This window comes from Falco cherrug, chromosome 9, assembly GCF_023634085.1.
Source record: "Falco cherrug isolate bFalChe1 chromosome 9, bFalChe1.pri, whole genome shotgun sequence".
Taxonomy (NCBI): domain Eukaryota; kingdom Metazoa; phylum Chordata; class Aves; order Falconiformes; family Falconidae; genus Falco; species Falco cherrug.
Window position 1 is genome coordinate 19,858,990 of NC_073705.1, and position 17,659 is coordinate 19,876,648.

The window sequence follows — 17,659 nt, forward strand, 5'->3', positions numbered from 1 at the left end:
ACAAGATAACGGGTGAAGTCTTCTTTGTGCCTCTTGACTTTTGGCAGCTAGCTTTCAAAGTGCTGGCTTCAAAGAATTGAAGTGCTCAAGAGAAGTAAAAGCTGCTTGGTATAGATAATGTTGGTGTTACTCCTGATGGTGATGAGTGCCTTAATGTAACTACTTGCTGAAAGTAATAAATGTCTTTTGTTTTACAACTGTTGTAAATATGTTTTCAATACGTAGCCTTATTTTGCAGATATGTTATGTTGCAGTATGAGAGCAATAAAATGTTCTTAAAAAACAAAGGTAACACTGAAGACCAGGGTTAACACAGCCAAGCTATGGAATGTACAGTTAAAGTTTTGTTGCTCTTTCTCTGTGTCTGTTTATTATTACAATGTATGGTTTTCTTAGAATTTAAGTAACAAAGGATGGAGTAACATGCTTGGGTCTGTAATTTTAGCACTTTTGTCATTTCTTTTTAAAACCCTAGCACAATTTTGGTACAACTTCTATGACTCTTTGTCAGTGTTGCCCTTTTTTTTAATAAGAGTTTTACCCTAGAATATGCAATAAACATGCTTATTTTAATGGAGACTTCGTTCATATGGGAGAGGCAAAAGCCAGAATTAGGAGTGTGCTGTTGACAGAATTATCCTGGCTGTTCTGAAGTGCACTATTAGCTAAAGTGAGATTGGGGAGGGGGAATGGAACGGACACACTGGGGCTTCCAGGGGACACTTAAGAGTCTGCTGGAACTCATTCCAAGCTTAGGGCTGTATTTAAAAGTTCAGCAATCATTCAGTTAACTCTGTCCTCTAAATTGAGACTTGAACAAAATAATTTTAAGTCTGTTACTCTTCATTGCAAACTGTTGTAAGTTCATTGTTTGTTCCTATATTTGTTTCTGCAGTTGTGTGTATAAGTGTGTATGCCAGCAGCATTCGGAACAGATGTATAGTGACCTAATAAAAAAGATAACTAACCACTTAGAGAGAGTCTCAAAGGAGCTGCAGGTAAGAAGCTGCACAATCTAATTCTGTCTTTCCTGGGATCTGTGATTATATCAGAGCAGCATGTAGGTGGCCCATGGAGGGGATTGCCATTTAAGACTGATTTATGCTAGTTCACTAAATTGTGGGCTACTTCATTCACTAACTGGCTGTCAGAATACCAACTACTAGATCCAGGTGCATGGCACTGACTAGCCTTAGAGATCTGGAAAGCAGTGGCTAAACTTGAATAAGTAATATAGAATCAAAGACTAGAGAATGGGAAATATACAGTGTAATCTAGGATGTAAATGCTTCAGTCAATCTGAGCACATGCCATAGATGTCTGCCATTGCTATGTTAGTCTATATAAACTGCTTACGGTCCTTGTGCACCACAAGTAGTGTGAAAGGGAAAATCTAAAGGAAAAAACTGAAGTGAAGTAAATATGAATTGTGAAATATAAATTAGGAATTATTGCATATGTAAGTTTTCTGCTACATTTTATTCTGCATTTTTCTTGCCTATCTCTAGATGTCAGTGGTTTACAGCAGTCCTAATACAATTTGTATATCCCTATCCTTCTCTGCATCTTATTTGTGCATCCATGTTTGTTTTCATATGTGTTCCTTGTTGAAAATTCCTTCTCGGCTAGAATCTCCAGACATGTTCTTGAAATTGTCGTTGCTGTAGCAGCAACACTGTTCTATTTCCCTACAGCTTTTGTCATTTCTGTAACTGATGTTTGAGTTCTGTACTGACGTGCAATGCATCAAGTAGAGAATGCCAAATACAAAGGAACCCTAAACTACAGCAGCTCCTTCAGTGCTTCTAACAATTGATAACTAATTTCTGTCAGTCAAAAGCAGTCTTACTACTTTCAACTGCATCAGGTACTTCTGGCTAAATGTGCATTCCCATCAAAATATATAGCACTGTGATCACTCTGTCCTTGTCATTTCACTCTCTTTCACTTGTTGCTTTCCTTAGGAAGACAAATAACCACCCTGCATTTAACGAGCACGGTCTTTGGGGCAGTCTTTGACTATAAAATATCTGGGTTGTCTTGAGCTAGGTTCTTTGCTTCTTTTCTCTTTTACAATTTCTTTATTCTTCATGGAATGATGGCCTCGCTGTTCTGTAAAAATCGGTTAGCGTAGATGGATGTAGTATTTAAAATAAAGCCTACCCTTGGTCTGCTGAGCTCGTGCAGCTTGTACATTTTCCTTCTGCTTGTGAGAGCTACGAATCATTGCAGCTGTACAGGTTTGGCCAGTTCTTCTGATGCATCCCATGGTAGTGTACTGCATTGCTTTGCTTTGAATTTGGGAATACCCCAAATTCTTTACTCTGTGGCAGACCTTGGCGTTTCCTTTAAAGTTCCAAAACTGACTGAGGCAGCTGCTTTTAAAATTTGCTTTAGCACATACATGCATTCAGTGCTTCTGCCTAAAAAGAAGGCTGCCTTCTGAATATCAGCTGTTGCAAGAATAATTAAGACACCTATTTAATGTAATCTTTGTCTTGCAAAAGTTTTTTTACATAGGTTAGACACACCTTGTGGCAAGAGAACTGTAACATAACATGATATCATCTTTGAGTGTATTACGTGAGTTTTGTCTGATGCAAGTGTGACTTTGGATTTGGATGGTAAAATCCATCTTTTTGAGCTGCTGGAAGAAAAGCTCATGTGCCTTCAAAAATTGTTCTGTAAAGAAACTGTTTTAGCTGTGAAATTTACCCTTAAGAAATTACTTGACTACAATATATTTTATTGTCCTGATACTTCTGTGATTTTAATACATTTCGGTGTCAGTCACTTGGGTTTTACATTGAAAATGTGGTGCTAGATCTTTAGTGTAGCAACAACAACAAATTATTTTGTAAATGTTGGTCACTTGGGAATTTCTGGTTCACACAGGCAAACAATAAAAAACCCCCACTATATATATGTGAATCCTCAAAATGCACAATGTGGTGTTTTGCTTTCTCTGACATAAGCTCATTCCATCTGCCAACAATATTTAATCTAATTGCAAAGTTCTGCTTAATTGGCAAGGTGTGACTTGGTGCAAAGTAATCTTCTTTTTACATGCGGAGATGCAAATGTAGCCCAATATAAGCAGGAATGTTAGTTTGTGTGAGAAAGCAGATGATCATGAAAACTGAAATTGCAGGTAAATGTAATGTCTTATTCTGGACAAGCCATGCAACTTCTTTGCATAGAAGTGCAACAGTGTAATGGCAAGTGAATTGCAGAATATCTGCGCATGTAACTAACATGCCAGAGCAAGCTGCTTCCTACAAGAACACTCATCAACAGCAAAAGCAGTAAAACTGTCAGATACCAAATTGTAAAAGTGGGAGCATCTCAGGGAGCTGGTCCGACTTGCTCTTGCATGGTCGTGGCCATTTTGGATTTGTCTTCTTTCTGCGTGGCGTTCACTGCAGTAACTGTCGACATCTATATTTTTATGTATTTACCACCACCCACCCCACCACCACCCCCCCCCCACTTGCCTGGCCAGCTGGCCTCAGCTGAAGTCAGCTGAGTGGGGGGTGCTCAGTGTCCTGAGCTGGGTGTCGCAGGCACTGCCACTGGAGCCCCATGGTCATACAGGGACATGCACACACTCCCTGGTCATCCCCTGTGTGACTTTCGTTCTTCCACACTGCAAGACACCTTGTGTGGCATTTGTTTGTTGCCACATATATTCCTGAAAGTCTGCTTCACGGATTGTCACCACAAAAAAATAACTTTCAGTGGTGACAGAGGCATTATGAAAACGTGGGTGTGCTGAAGTATTCTCTGCTTGTTAAACATTGGGTGAAAAGCAGTGAATGTTGCCTGCTGAGTAATAAATAGTATGTTTAGTTGGGATGAACTGCTTGTCATCAGACCATCAGCTCTTTATGGGTACTCCTATATCCCAAGATTTTCTGACTCCCTCCTTACTATGTGTGTACATAAATGATGCTCTCTTCATGCAGTTTGAGTTACGGAGAGACTCTGAGCAAAGGTTGCCTTCCTTTCTTGCAATTGATGTCTGACCAGCTTCTTTGCATTAATAAGGTTGAGTTTTGCCATGTGGAGCTTCCACTAATTGAGAATTAAATTTCCACAGTTCTTGAGCTGATCAGAATTTTGGATTTTGTGTGCTTTTTTTTAAAAAAAAATAAAAAAAGGATGGCTGCAGAAAGCACAAATGAACATGTTTCCTGTTGTCTTGGGGTCTGTGAAGCCTGTAGTATACAGATGATTTTTTTTCCGAGATGTTTTATTTGGAAACATTTTATTAGTGATGGACATAGCCCATTATGTTGTGGTTTAAAATAATGACAGCTGTTTTTGTGGGTAAGTGCTGAGTCATTCAGATGTATGAGGTAGGGTGGATACACAGACATATGCTTTCAAATGAAATGCATCTCTTCTTAGAATGAATAAAATTATATTTGCATTAGGCACTAGTGTTTCTGGCTTCGCTTATTCTTATGCACTCTGATGAAGTAATTTAAAATCAAGTACCCTGCCTGTTACATATCTCTTCAGCAAAAGACAATTGAAAGTACTTCAAGCACTGGCAATCAAAATGCACGGAGGCGTTGAGATGGCCCGTAACAAAAGTAGATATATATTTTTTTTTTCTTGGTGGAAGTACAGTGGAATATTTTCATTTTAGTTAGAATAATATCAATATTTCCTTTAGGAAATGACTGAGAGCTGAAAAGCAGTTGTGTTATACCCTCTTTTAATTCAGAGAAAAGAGAAAAAAGGATCTATTGTTTTCTGCTTGTGTGTGTTTGGTGTTTCTTTTTTATTATGAACAATGTTTTTTGTTTTTTTTTTTTATAAAGAACATGACTGAACTGAGCAGCCGCTGGTGTTGTAGATAATATGTATGACTGCTGGTGGTCACCAGGACCTGCAGATTTAGGGTCTTTGCTGTGCAGTGCCAGAAAGTTTTCTTGCCTTCTGTTAATCCTTACAGTTTCTCGAACCAGTCAGTACAGTGTATGAAAATACCTTCTCACTCATTGTTTCCTTGGAAGAATATGCATTGGAATCAGGTTACTGTAAAAGCTGTTCTGCTATTTTGAGGGCTGCCAGATCTCTGGGAACTGAGTGCCTTGTATCATGTCAGTTATCTGTTGCCATCTGTTCTTAAAAATGTCAGCAGTATCTGTTGTGGACAATTTGTTCTTTTCTTGCCTTTTCCTTTCTTTGTTTCTGTCTCACGTTTACCTTCTACTTGTCCTTTGGGATTATATGGAGTTTTGCCATCCAGTGGTGAAGAGCCTGTGATTCCTGACCCAACTCTTTCTGAAACACTAATCTGATAAAATACAGATGCCTTACTCCAAACTTCAGAACCTCATCTGAACTTAATTATTTGTCTTTTAGAAACACTGTGTAACTTCCAGCTTTTCTCCTGATTGCAGGAGTAAAAGCATGAAGCCTAAGTGGCTTGTCATGTTTACCTTGTAGGCTTTGCATATGGTCAGGGTGGTAAAAAATGCATCCCAAGTAGTGCTTGGAGGGACTAGTAAAACTGACCTAATTGTGGGCAGAGTTACATGCTGGGTACCACCTCATAGCAGTTCTTGATATTTATACTTCAGGGTAATTTTACCCCAGATGGTTTTGCAGATATATTTTGCTTTCCTTCCAAGGTACACATGACCTTTATATAGTGCTGTATTGTAATTGAACAGTTATGCCAGTCTGTAAAACAGAGCTTTTGATGACATCATCTGTGGCTCGTTTTTGTGTAAACTTAGTAAGTTAGATTGCTAATGAAGTTATGAGTTTGACTTTAGTAATGTATTTATGAAGAAGCCCATTCTTATTACACTGTTTGTATGCGCATTGTCTGATTCACTAGCGAAATGAGAAATAGCAAGCCGCCTTCACGATTCATGTCTCATCATTTGTAGCATAGAAATAACACTCAAATTAGCTCTTGTTAATTTGAAATTAGTTGATTTGCTGGAATAATTTCCATAGTTGCAGTAGTTTCTCAAACACTTATGCAGAAAACAAATCCGCTTCCTCTGTTCTGCCTGTAGAAAACCTCAGAAATAGAGGTGGAAAATGGAAATTGAGAACTTGCATTTCCTAACTCTTTTCTTACTAAACATGTTAAAACCCTAGTGTTTCTTAAAGTCCATTTGGGTTAACTGAATAATCTGTTAATATCAGCAGTCTGTTTTTTAAAGAGGAGACTCAGACTAGCCATTTATCAGGTCCATAATACTTAAAAGGGGGAAAAAAAACCCAAACCAAAGAACACAACCACCAGACATCCAGTGCCACAGGCATTTATCTATCAGTTTTGCTAGGTGAACATTGCTTCACTGTGTGTGAAACAAGCCTTTACTGCTGTGAAACGCACTGAATTGCATGAGAACAAGTGAATGATCAGTATTAGAACTGAGATGGCAGAAACCAGAAGTGTTAGAAATGTGTGCATCTTCGTGTGTGGATGTCAAAAAGGTGGCTTTTGCTTTGAGGTAGAGGTCACCATGTTGCCAGAATTGCCATTAAAAATGGCATTGTCATGAGCAAGCTAACCTGAAAAAAGTATCCTTGTCTGCAACTTTTTGAAAAAGATTGTATTCCTGCAGTCATTTTGAGTTCCTTGCCACACTACACTGGGTGCTGCAGGCCCTTATACAATTATGGAAAGGTTTAAGTAAATATGGCACAAATTAGTATGTTTTTACTAGATGGAATTAGGACGATTTGATGGTCCTTAGATAAAATGTCATCTCGTTTTACAGACATAAAGAATAGAAATGGAAACATGTCCTATGTCTGCTACCCTGCTCTAAGACAATTATATGAGGGTGCATAACGATGATGTACAGCTTTGAACAGTTTTGAGTGCAGACTTGAATAGGAAGACACAGTCAGTCTTTAAATGAATTGTATTTTGGCTTGATGTCTGGCTTTTGTAAAAGGTTTTAATAGTACTCTTGTCTAGTGAGGTAGACCTGGGCATCACATATATTGTCTGCAAGGCAAAGTAAACAAATTACATTTTCTTGAAAAGAACAAAAACTGGTTTAAAAGATTCAGACCACTTGCATGAATAGCAGGTTAATTTGTATAGTCATAGCCATTCTCCCTTTTCACTTGGCAGGCGTGGGAGAGATGCTGCAGCATGTATGCTGGCATTTTGGCAGTGAGCATGTTCCCAGGAAAATGGAACTGCCCATTCAACGTAGGAATGTAAGCTTTACTGAATATATTGCTGATTGTGCCAGACGACTATTCAGAAACAGATTAACTTTGTGTTCCTCAAGCAAAGAGCTGTTGTCACTGTTTCTTTCTTGTGAGCCATTTCTGAGTTGTCTTGAGCCAGCAGCATGCCTTCTGGTTTTGTTCCTATGTTTAGTTAAAGAACAATTTTCAAACTAAAAAAACCCACATCTTTTTCATGTGTACAGTTTCTTGCCCACAAATTCTTTGGAATGCCTAGATATTAGATTTCAAATAAGGGAAGGCTAATTGGGTCTCTAATAGCTTGCTTTGTTTGAAGATGTCTGTCTTACATGTCATCCTTTCTCAAATGTGTTTTCTTGTTACTTCTCATGTCTCTTGGTGCTGAGACGTCCACTATGGTGTGTAAGGAGGTTAAATGATGTCTTTAACAGCAGCCGTAGTATTTTATGCTAAGAAGTAGTTGGCTCAAAAGCAAGCCTGAAGACGTTGAACAAATGCAACTGCATCATGGCATCACGATTTGAGAAACCTGACCAAAACATCCAGTGGACAGAGGCACTATATATAGTTGCTACTAGACAGCTGTTCTTAACCCTGTGAGTGGTAGATGAGTGCAAATGGAGGAGAGGAGAGGAGCGATGTCTCCCCATACAGAGTGTCTTAAGAAAACCCCCAAAACAGCAAGCCCAGCGTGAATTGACAGTTTGATAGGATTCAGGATAGGGAAGTGAATGAATGAAGGAGCCTCTTCCTTCCTGGAAGACCTTAGGCTAGCAATATATTTTTGTTTCTTTGAATAGCTTCTGTAAATCATCCCTCAGGTATGATAGGAGTGGATTTAAAGACTTAATATTTTCTGAGGGGTTGTAAGAAGTAAATGTCATGCTTAATTCCACTCCTCCTTCTGTAATTAAAAAAGCTGAACGTATGTGTTATCTTTTCTGGACCAGGACCAAGAGCGAAAAATGTCAGCCTAAGCAGTTTATTTTCTCTAAGATTTTTTCAGTTATAGCTAATATATAAATGCAAGTTCTAATCTAATGATAGCCTCTTAATAGAAAAATCTTAGCAACATCTACTTATTCATTAATTTGGTGCTACGCACTGCTTTTTGGTTTATAAACTTCATGTAGTTTATATAAAACTAGTCCCACTCCAGTTACTGCCTCATTAATGTGCACGTAGAGATGTGGAGAAAGTTCCTATGCTTAAACAAGTCATTGACTTCAGTCTAGCAGTTTTGAGCAACCATACAGTAACACCATAATGAACAGAAGACAGATGGTTCTGTTTTCCCCACACAGATTATGATAATTCATAGATGAGCTGTGAAAATACTATTATTGATTTCTCCTTGGCCTGGGTTTTTGTTGGGTTTTTTTTGCTAGTTTACAAGCAATAATTGAGGATAGTGTTTGATTGTGAAATGTGTGTGGGGGTTTATTTCGGGGGGTTTTTTTATTATTTGGAAACAAGCAGAATCAGGTAATATGTGCTTTCCTGTTAAGTGTCTTGACTGTTGAGGCTTGACATGAAACGCCATGAGAATAAAACTGGAAGGTAACATCTCATGCAGATAAAGCAGGTAACACTATGATTTTGCGTTCCAGGGGTTAAGACCAAGGCCTGATATTTGCCTGACACTCGTGGTTCCTTCCCCTGAAGCTGTCAGAACTGTTCTTAGCTTTTTTGTCTTTATCTATAGCAGTTGTTTTCCACTTGGTTGCAAAGTGCTGGTGGTTAACAGCTTCCAGATATCCTTCTATTAAACAGCTCTTGAGGTTGTTGTTGGGAGATAGATGAGTGTGCAGTTGTTCTTCCCTCTTAAAACATCTCTCAATATGACTTAGGCTTTGTGAGGTGAGCTAGCAGTTACTTTCAGTGGAGGAAAAAGATAGCAGTCCTTAATACCCCTGTAAACACTGGCAGACTGGCTGTACACTATTGCCTAGTGCCTGTTCATGGAATTAAATCACACATTGTCCAGACAACTGTCTCTGGGTTTTTGTTGTGGTGGTTTTTTTATTTGTGTTTTGTGTTTTGTTTGTTGTTTTTGGTTTCTTTTTTAATGAAAAGTGCAAATTGTCAGTGAGAGAAGAGTGGTGCCCTGTGTCAGGCTATGGTCTCCTTTTGTCTGACATGTTCTTTGAAGCAGAATTTTCCTTTTTCTTTAATCTTAGAAACTGTATACCAAGTGTTTTCAAATCAAAGGGTATAACCATATTTAAAGTTGAGGTTGAAAATGAGCGAAGCAGGAATACACACTGCTTAGAAATGCAGATTTCATTGCATCTTATTTGCAAAAATTTATATATGTAACTATATATGAAAGGGAGTCCTTTGAGTTCATAGCCACTTTTATACATTGTTGGCATTTTGAACTAAAATTTGTTTGGCCACCCCTGAGAACTGCATCTGCAATAAGATTAAAAACTTAAGATCAAAATGAGGAATAACCATATATAACATTTGGCAACCACATATGGAATAACAGTCTTTATTCCTTTGCCAGTTTTGCTTTCCTTTTTTGAAATGTCTGCTCTGTATCGGTGTTTGCTGTGAAAATTATCCACATGTTCATTAAGCATATTAAGGAGGGAAGCAAAAGAAGCTAGTTTAAAGAAAAAAAACCCAGACTTCTATAAATTTAGAATATTAGTAGAGCAAGAAGTCAACATAAATTTTAACTGTTCTCTTAGGGCCCCTGGTGAATGTCCCTACAAAGGCTGAAAAATCTGCTTTGTAGAGATAAGAGCTTTACGTTCCAGTAAGGTGGTTGAGGTGCAGCTAGCTTTGAGCATTTCTCATGCCACACACGCTCTGGCTTTAGAAAAATCTTTGAGCTTTTTTTCTTGCAGGGTCCCAGTCGCTGCTGCATTCTCCATCCTCTTCTGGCTTGGTGCAGTCAGAGAGGAAAATAGTGCAAGGGAAGAGGAGTTTTGCATCTTGTTAGCAAGCAACACTTGTCCTTGGGTGTGTGCAGGTGTGCACATGTATATGAACAGTAGAAACTCAGTCAGCTACTCGCCTCCCTCTGAAGAGACCATGGTAGGGAAAGCAGGAGTTGGGCCAGAGCCAGAGCACATGGGTAAGCTGGGATGGAGGTGGGATGGTGGAGGAGTATGTTACCCCAGCTACACTTCCATCCCTGGGCGTGTAAGTGCACTCCTGAATGCCTTAACGCAGCTCCCCTGCATCCCTCCAAATAAATATTTATAAAAGAAACAGTGGTTAGTGCTTCCCATTTTTCTGGTCACTTTCTAAATTTAACTTAGCTTGCTGCAGAGCAGATCTTTTTAGCTGCCTTATTTCCTTCTCTGGGAAAGATGGTATTGTACACAGAACACAGAAGCGCTGTCACTGTGGGCTCTGCAGGGTCCATCATAAAGCAAGCTGGCACACTCAGGTTTTGTGTAGGGGCTAGAGGGTAATGCTGCGTGTCGGAGCACTGCCGTAGATTTTCATGGGCCTGATCTGGAGTGCAGGACGCCAGATGTGGGGCACTATCTGCAAACACTGCTTCACAGTCCCTCCAACTCAACACCCTGAGTACTTGCCTTGCCTTAGGTCACCCAGCAAAAATTTTAAAATGTTTTCTGTGATGGAGAACATTCCCTGGAGCTGGAGAATGTGCCACTTGCTAGCTCCTGCAAAGCAGCAGCTTAATGCCACCCTGCTGCCTTGGAGTAAAACCCTGCAGGGGGGTCAGAGCACACATCGCAGCACTTGCTGGAATTTGGTTACGGATTCTAGGTGTAGATAATTCTTCAAAAACAAAGGTTTGGTCTTTAATATGTGTTTTTATTTGCATATGCTAAATGCTAGTTTGTTACAGTCATACTGTATTTCTTATTGAATGGGCATTGACATGGTTCTAGGCAAAAACCAGTTATTGAAGAAAAACTGTTTTTGCTGGAGGGACTTATAGCAGAAACTCTGGAATGGTGTGTGGCTTGCTTTGTGTTTCAAATTTAGTGTTTCAAATACTTGGTAGTTTTTTGAGTTTGCTATGAAAGCATAGCCCATACTGTTCCAGATCTTTCTCTTGTTCAAATTACAACCTGACTTTTACGGTTTCTTGCAGGCCAGCCCTCCAGATCTCTATATTGAAAGATTTAACATAGCCCTTGGACAGTATATGGGAGCATTGCAGAGCATTGTGCCTCTTTTCATATATATGGTAAGTTTTAGAATATTCTTTTCAAATAATGTCCATACACAAGATTCTGACTGAAAGTGAAAAGAATAAAACGCTGCTGTAATGATTTTTAATTTGTGGAACTTATGAGTCATGCTTTGCTTTGCTACCTGCATAACAGTACTAACCAAGTAGTGTGGGGAGAGGGAGAGGAAGCTGTGCTTTTAAATGTAGAATTTTGCAGTTGGTTTCTGCCCTGACATTTCTTTCCTGGCAATGGGGGGTGGGGGTGGGGGTGGATGGATGTTTTTTGTTTTGATTGGAAAAAAGCTGTCCCAAATAGGTTATTATTTATATCTTTTTTGAACAGTGATAATTATTGGCTTGTTATATGTTGACTTGGCAGTTTGGGCAGGTTGCAAAGATGATTGTTTCTTGCTTTTAAATTGCACAGATTCAGACAAGACAAAGAAATGTCTCTTGGAAATGTCTGTGTCACATGATTGAGCATTGACTGGATGAAGACAAACGTGTTCATAGCACTGTCAGGCATACTTGCAGAGTTTCCAAAACTATTGGCTATAAGCGTATGTCATGCTGATTTTGTAATTTATGAAGTGTTCTGTACCTCTGAAGAAATGAAAAATTTTTGTCAAAATGTCAAGACTTTTGTTGGGTGTTTGTTGGGTTTTTTTATGGTAATGAATAACTTAAGCTTGAATTTATCCTTCTCCCAGAAACCATCCTTGCGTTGGCATCACTTAGAAATAAAACCCAAAGTGTCTATGTGTTGGGCAAGAAATGTTTTTATTTTTTTCAAGAAAAAAGTATTAAACTGATTTAGAGTGAATAAATCTTGACCTCTTCAAAATTATTCTCAGTGGTAGCTTCCCAGAGTTTGGGAAGCAGTATCTTTTAGAAGGGTCTCCTACATTTCAGAGAATGTGTCTGAAACGGAGTAACTTGCCACAGTCTTTCAGCATAGAGTTACCACACAGATTTGTTGCATTAAAGGACTAATTTTCTTCTTGAACTGGGTGTCTTCTAATGTGCTCTTTTGTCTAGTTAATACAGAGTGAAGTTCAGTTGCTATAGCTTCACTTAATAGCTGAAGGATGTGTTCCTAGTGATGATTTCGTTTTATTATTTATTTATCACCTGTTCCTGTTGTGAAGTGCTGGGGAAAAACTAGAAAGGGAGTTTTTCCCCCTGTTGCATTCAGATATTTTTAATGTTAGCCATTTTTTTCACCTATGTGTGCTTAACTTGTTTATTGCAGACAGGTGTTTAAGCAGTCTCATAGTTTAATAGCCATTTACAAATGGAGATAAGCTGGTCAGGTGTGTACTTATTGAATGCTCATTTATGCTCATTTCTGTCACTGAGGTTCTTCCATCACAGAAGTCAAAATCTGTCCTTAACAATTAAGACTGTAGTAACTAAGATTGAAAAAATGTTCATGAAGAGCATATAGACAGACAGGTTTAATCATTATAGGCCTTGTCTATATGACCAGACAAGGTATAATTAATTGCCAAATAGATTTTGATAGCTTGTGTTGTACACAGTTGCGATGCGGTGTTTGTATCTTCAGAGGAGGAGTGCTGTGTATCCTGTGGTTTCTTATTTAGAATTTGAGTCTGATATCTGAACATATTAAAAATGGTTAATGAGTAATAAACCTGTAAAATGAGTAGTTAGTAATTTTTTTATATTTGAGGACAAAGAGAAGTCAAAGTACTCTTGCAGTTTTAAAGGAGAAGCTTCTTTAAAGCATGACTAGTGATTTCTTCAGACAGTAAAACTCTGTTCCTACAAACACTTTCTCATTTAAATGACAACTCAAGTTAGACCTGAGAGTTACAGAATCACAGAATGGCTTGGGTTGGAAGGGACCTTTAAAGGACATCCAGTCCAACCCCCCTGCAGTGTGCAGGGACATCTTCAACCAGATCAGGTTGCTTGAAGCCCCATCCAGCCTGACCCTGAATGTGTCCAGGGATAGGGCATCTACTGCCTCTGCGCAACCTGTGCGTGTATCGCCACCCTCATAGTGAAAAATTTCTTCCTTATATCTAGTCTGAATCTACCTTTTCATAGTTTAAAACCATTACCCCTTGTCTTATTGCTACAAGCCCTGCTAAAAAGTCTGCCCCCATCTTTATTATAAGCCTGCTTTTGTGTAGAGTTTAGTGACCTAGGTGTTAGCGTTGCGTTTGGCAGCAAGAGGAGCTGATTTGGCTCAGCTATATAGCTGGCTTTGAAGACTAATGTCAAATTAAGTCTCATACTTTTTCTCTGAAATAATTTATTAACCAGTGCTGTGCATAATGTGGAAAATATCTCTAGAGAAGTCAGAATGAAAAATGTTTGCCTCATTTTTCTCTGTATGCATTTGCAAGTACTTTTATGTACAGCTACTCCTGCAATTTTACATTGTAGGTTCTAATCAAGTTTTCTCTCATGCAGCAGCAGTGGCTTCCTTTATTTAGACAAGAAAATACAATTAAAAAACAATTGCAAGAAGTGAAAGCCTAATTACAGTATAAATTAAAGTTTTGCAGTTACTTTAATACATACTTTCAGTGTATTTTTAAGTGAAGAGGACTAAGTTGTTGAGCTCTGCCTTTTTAGCAGAGGTGGCAGGGCTTTCCTTTTTTGGTAGTGATGTGATTGCTTTGGGCAGTTGAGTTGCAGTGATAAACTTTGTTCTGAAAGGGTAATTGTATCACTGCTTAGGAAAACTTTTAATATACATTTAAATATTATTTTTTTTAATTCTGTGATGCTGAGGAAAAGCTCAAGGTTGTTTGTGGGGGTTTTTTTTGTACAACTGGAATCTTGGGTTTTGGCCTTTGGTGGCCAGAAAAGGTACAGTATTTTTGCCTTGGGCTTAGTCCTGTGTGTTTTGGTATCAACAGCAACACTTTTTGTTTTTCCTGATAGATACCAAATAATGTTCTTGTATGTGAATGGTGGGAATACAGGAAAGATGTTTTCTTAACTTGCTTGTGTATGGTGACCAAGGTTTGTTTCAGAGCTTATCCTGAGTGATGTTTGAGAGGGCTGACTTTGCAATCAGGGGAGTTTTTCCTTTTTTTGTTAGGAGCATTAGTGGTTTTCTTTATCACATGATGATGGATTTTTTCGGTCTTATGCTGCTACAGTGGACTTCTCAAGAAAGCATGGAGACCCAAAATGCTTTTATCCCTCCAAAGTTCTGTGCGTTTGAACTCCTTCAAAAGTTCTGGGAAGATAAAGCAAATTAAACTAGAAGTCAGCTTAGCACATAGTGTTTCATTCCTAAGCATAATTCCTAAGGAATAACTTTGCTTTGTAATCTAAGTGAGGCTATTCTGGATGCTTACAGGTTGTACATATCACAGTATGCTGCACATATGAATGATTAAAACTCATATTGCCTCTAAAATATTACTGTTCCTACTAGGTGGTATTGCACTTTGTTGCTTATGAGCTAGAGGGCATTTTGTGTGTGTCTGTATACATAAGTGTAAGTGTGTGTGTATATATGTATATATATAGTTATATGTGGATGAGATGATAAGCACTCATACACTGTTTTTTATGTTTCTAGTATTTATTGATCTCCTCTTAATGGTATTAACACAAATACGTCTCTTAACGTTTGCCAGATTGCTTTACTGATACAGTGTTTTGTAGAAGAAATGCTTATATCATATCTGACTTTCTCAGTTATTTATATCTGCTTATCTTTTTACCTGTCATTTAGACCTTTAGGTGACTTGACACACTTCTCAATAAATACTGGTACAGCCTAGGTAGTGACATCTTATACAGAAAATCTTCCTGGTTTTCCACTAACAAGAATGAGAAAGGTGATAGTTATTCTGCTACCTCCTTTCAGCACTGTGGACTGGAAATGAAGTACTTGGTTAGATCATTTTTCATTGTCTATTTAAATTCATGCAAGTGTAACATCTTTTTCAAAAGGTGTTTCCAAGTGAGCAGATGTGAAAGTATTTTACAGTTGTTCTATGTGAAAGCATTGTGTTGTAACTCTTCTGCTTGAAACTGCTGTTGGGGTTTTTTTGTTGTTTTTCTTGCTATGAAACTTAAGGTATAAGCTTTCCAACCCTTCAACAAAAGGAAGCGTCACAGTTTGTAGGTTGCCAACTGCTTTTAATGCAAGAAGCTTTTGAGACTGGGAAAGGAACAGAGTAAGCTATTTCCTTAGCTGGGTGCATCTCATCTGTCAACTCATAAGGATCAGCAGAATCAGTAGTTTGACATTGTCAGGTTTGACTCGGGTCGGTAGGCTTGTGCTGTGATGTTCTGGTCTCTCCAGTGTGTCGCACCAGTGGCTGTGTGGTAGAATGTGGTGAGGAAGCTCAATGTGGAAGTGGTTCAGGAAGTTAGGTCAGATGAAGGAGGTAGTGTGGTGTGTTGCTCAACACTTCCTAGGAGATGTGTATCTTCAGTTGCTGTGAGTTTCTGTTGCAATTGAGATTCAGCATTGATCAGAAATATTACAAGTGAAGTTAGTCTGTTTCTTATGAGACAGGTTATTATGTCTATGGAGCCTTTCCCTCAGTCTCTTCAAAGAACAGGCCTAGGTGAGGGGGAAGCAACTGAGTAACAGCCCTTTATAAAACCTCTGCAGGTAGGATAGCTTCAGGGAGGGAACCAGCAGTAGGAAGTTACTCAATTTTTAAAAAATATCTTTTTGAGATTGTTGTCTATCACTGCAACAAATCTAAACTTCAGTAGGGGCATGTATTCAGCCCTCAAATTGCCTTCATTTGTGATTAATAGTAAATAACTGCTTGCCTTGAAAATTCAAGTGGTTTCTGCATGGACGGTTTATTATGGTATGTGTAGTTTTGGTAATGGCCAAGAGAATGGGTTTCACACAAAAAATGTAAAGATAGCTCTAATCGTGTTCTAAGGGTTTGTTCCAATTATATTAAATGCTTTAATGAATAGAAGAACTTGATTTAGTGTGTGGAAAAACCTTTCTCCCTTAAGATATCCATTCCTCTAGTAAATCTTTTAGATAAGCGTTCCAGGTCTTTATTTCTTGATTAAGTTTATTTTCTATTACAGTCTCTGCAATATCTGGTTACCTCTTCTACACAAGTTGTCCAGATGAATTCAGTTGTTCTACTTGCATGTTAGTGCTGTAAAATGATAAGAGATTTATTTTGAAAGAATTATTTTTTTCCAGCTTTTAAAACTCACCTATGAATAAAATACAGACAAGAAATCTTGCTACTAATTGCAGGCTGGAAACTGAGAAATAACACCAAGTAGTACGTTGGGTATAGAGGCCCTCAAGGAACTCATGAATAGAATTTCCTTTAAGGGCTGAAGAGGTGAATTTATTATTAATGCTGAGTGGGTCAAGATAATTGAATCCTGCAGATCTTAATACAGTTCAGTTTTCTGTAGATTTGTATATGTCACTTCCACTGTTCATTAGTTCTGAGTAGTTACCCTCTTGAGATTGTCCATGATGAACCACAGAAGTGTATAGTTGTACTGATGATTTGTCTTTATTTTAATGGCTTAATCACTTTTAGACATTAGTAAAAATGTTTTCTTTTGTTGCAAACATGATGTCCAGCCCTACTTTGGTGTTAGAGCATTTATTTGGTGTTAGTTCTAAAATGAAGTGTTTTTTCTACAAACTCAGCAGTCTGGATTGATATGGAGATGTATCTGTAGATATAAAGTAAAAAAAAAACAACACCCAACCAAACACCTATATGTAAGTGGGTTTGTTACCAGTAGTACCACATGTGTTCTTAATTTTAAATACATGGTTTTTTATTGTACAGGAATGTTCTATTTAGTATAAATGCAGTCACCAAGGAGGCACTTTTAAAGCTCTAGAATATTTGACCTGTAAATTTTGAACTATTTTTATTCAGGAAAAAAGTAAGTTTGCTTTATTTGCTATTACAAAAAACAAACTTGAAACCTTCTGTCTTATTTTCCAGAATAAATTTTACATAGAAACCAAGCTTAACAGAGACTTAAAAGATGACCTTATAAAGCTGTTTACGGAACATGTTGCAGAAAAGCACATTTACAACCTAATGCGTAAGTAAACTTGTCAATTTTTTCTTCTAATGGGAGTCTGGAAAGCTACAGTGCTTTCAGATATTGCAGAAATCCACAGCAAATAGGGAGAAAATGGCAAAAGATTAGTGAAGTTAAATACAAATTATTTTTAAGACTTCCACATGCAGAAATGTGGCATGCTTCAGTTTTGTTTGTTTTTTTTTTTAAATATGACTTTGTATGAAGTTATGTTTTTCTTGAGCAGCTGGGGGTACC

General features: G+C 38.1%; 1 protein-coding gene across 4 annotated transcripts in view; it reads left to right on the forward strand.

Moving 5' to 3' along the window:
• Positions 1 to 17,659, forward strand: part of CACUL1 (CDK2 associated cullin domain 1) — a 55,889-nt gene that overhangs the window by 10,801 nt on the left and 27,429 nt on the right. For 2 of the 4 annotated variants that reach the window (XM_055720265.1, XM_014283811.3), the window contains exons 3-5: positions 896 to 998; positions 11,285 to 11,380; positions 17,320 to 17,422. In XM_055720265.1, coding sequence (XP_055576240.1) covers positions 896 to 998; positions 11,285 to 11,380; positions 17,320 to 17,422 — 302 coding nt within the window. The remainder of the gene's footprint in view (positions 1 to 895; positions 999 to 11,284; positions 11,381 to 17,319; positions 17,423 to 17,659) is intronic. The other 2 variants (XM_055720266.1, XM_055720267.1) reach the window with 1 other exon arrangement.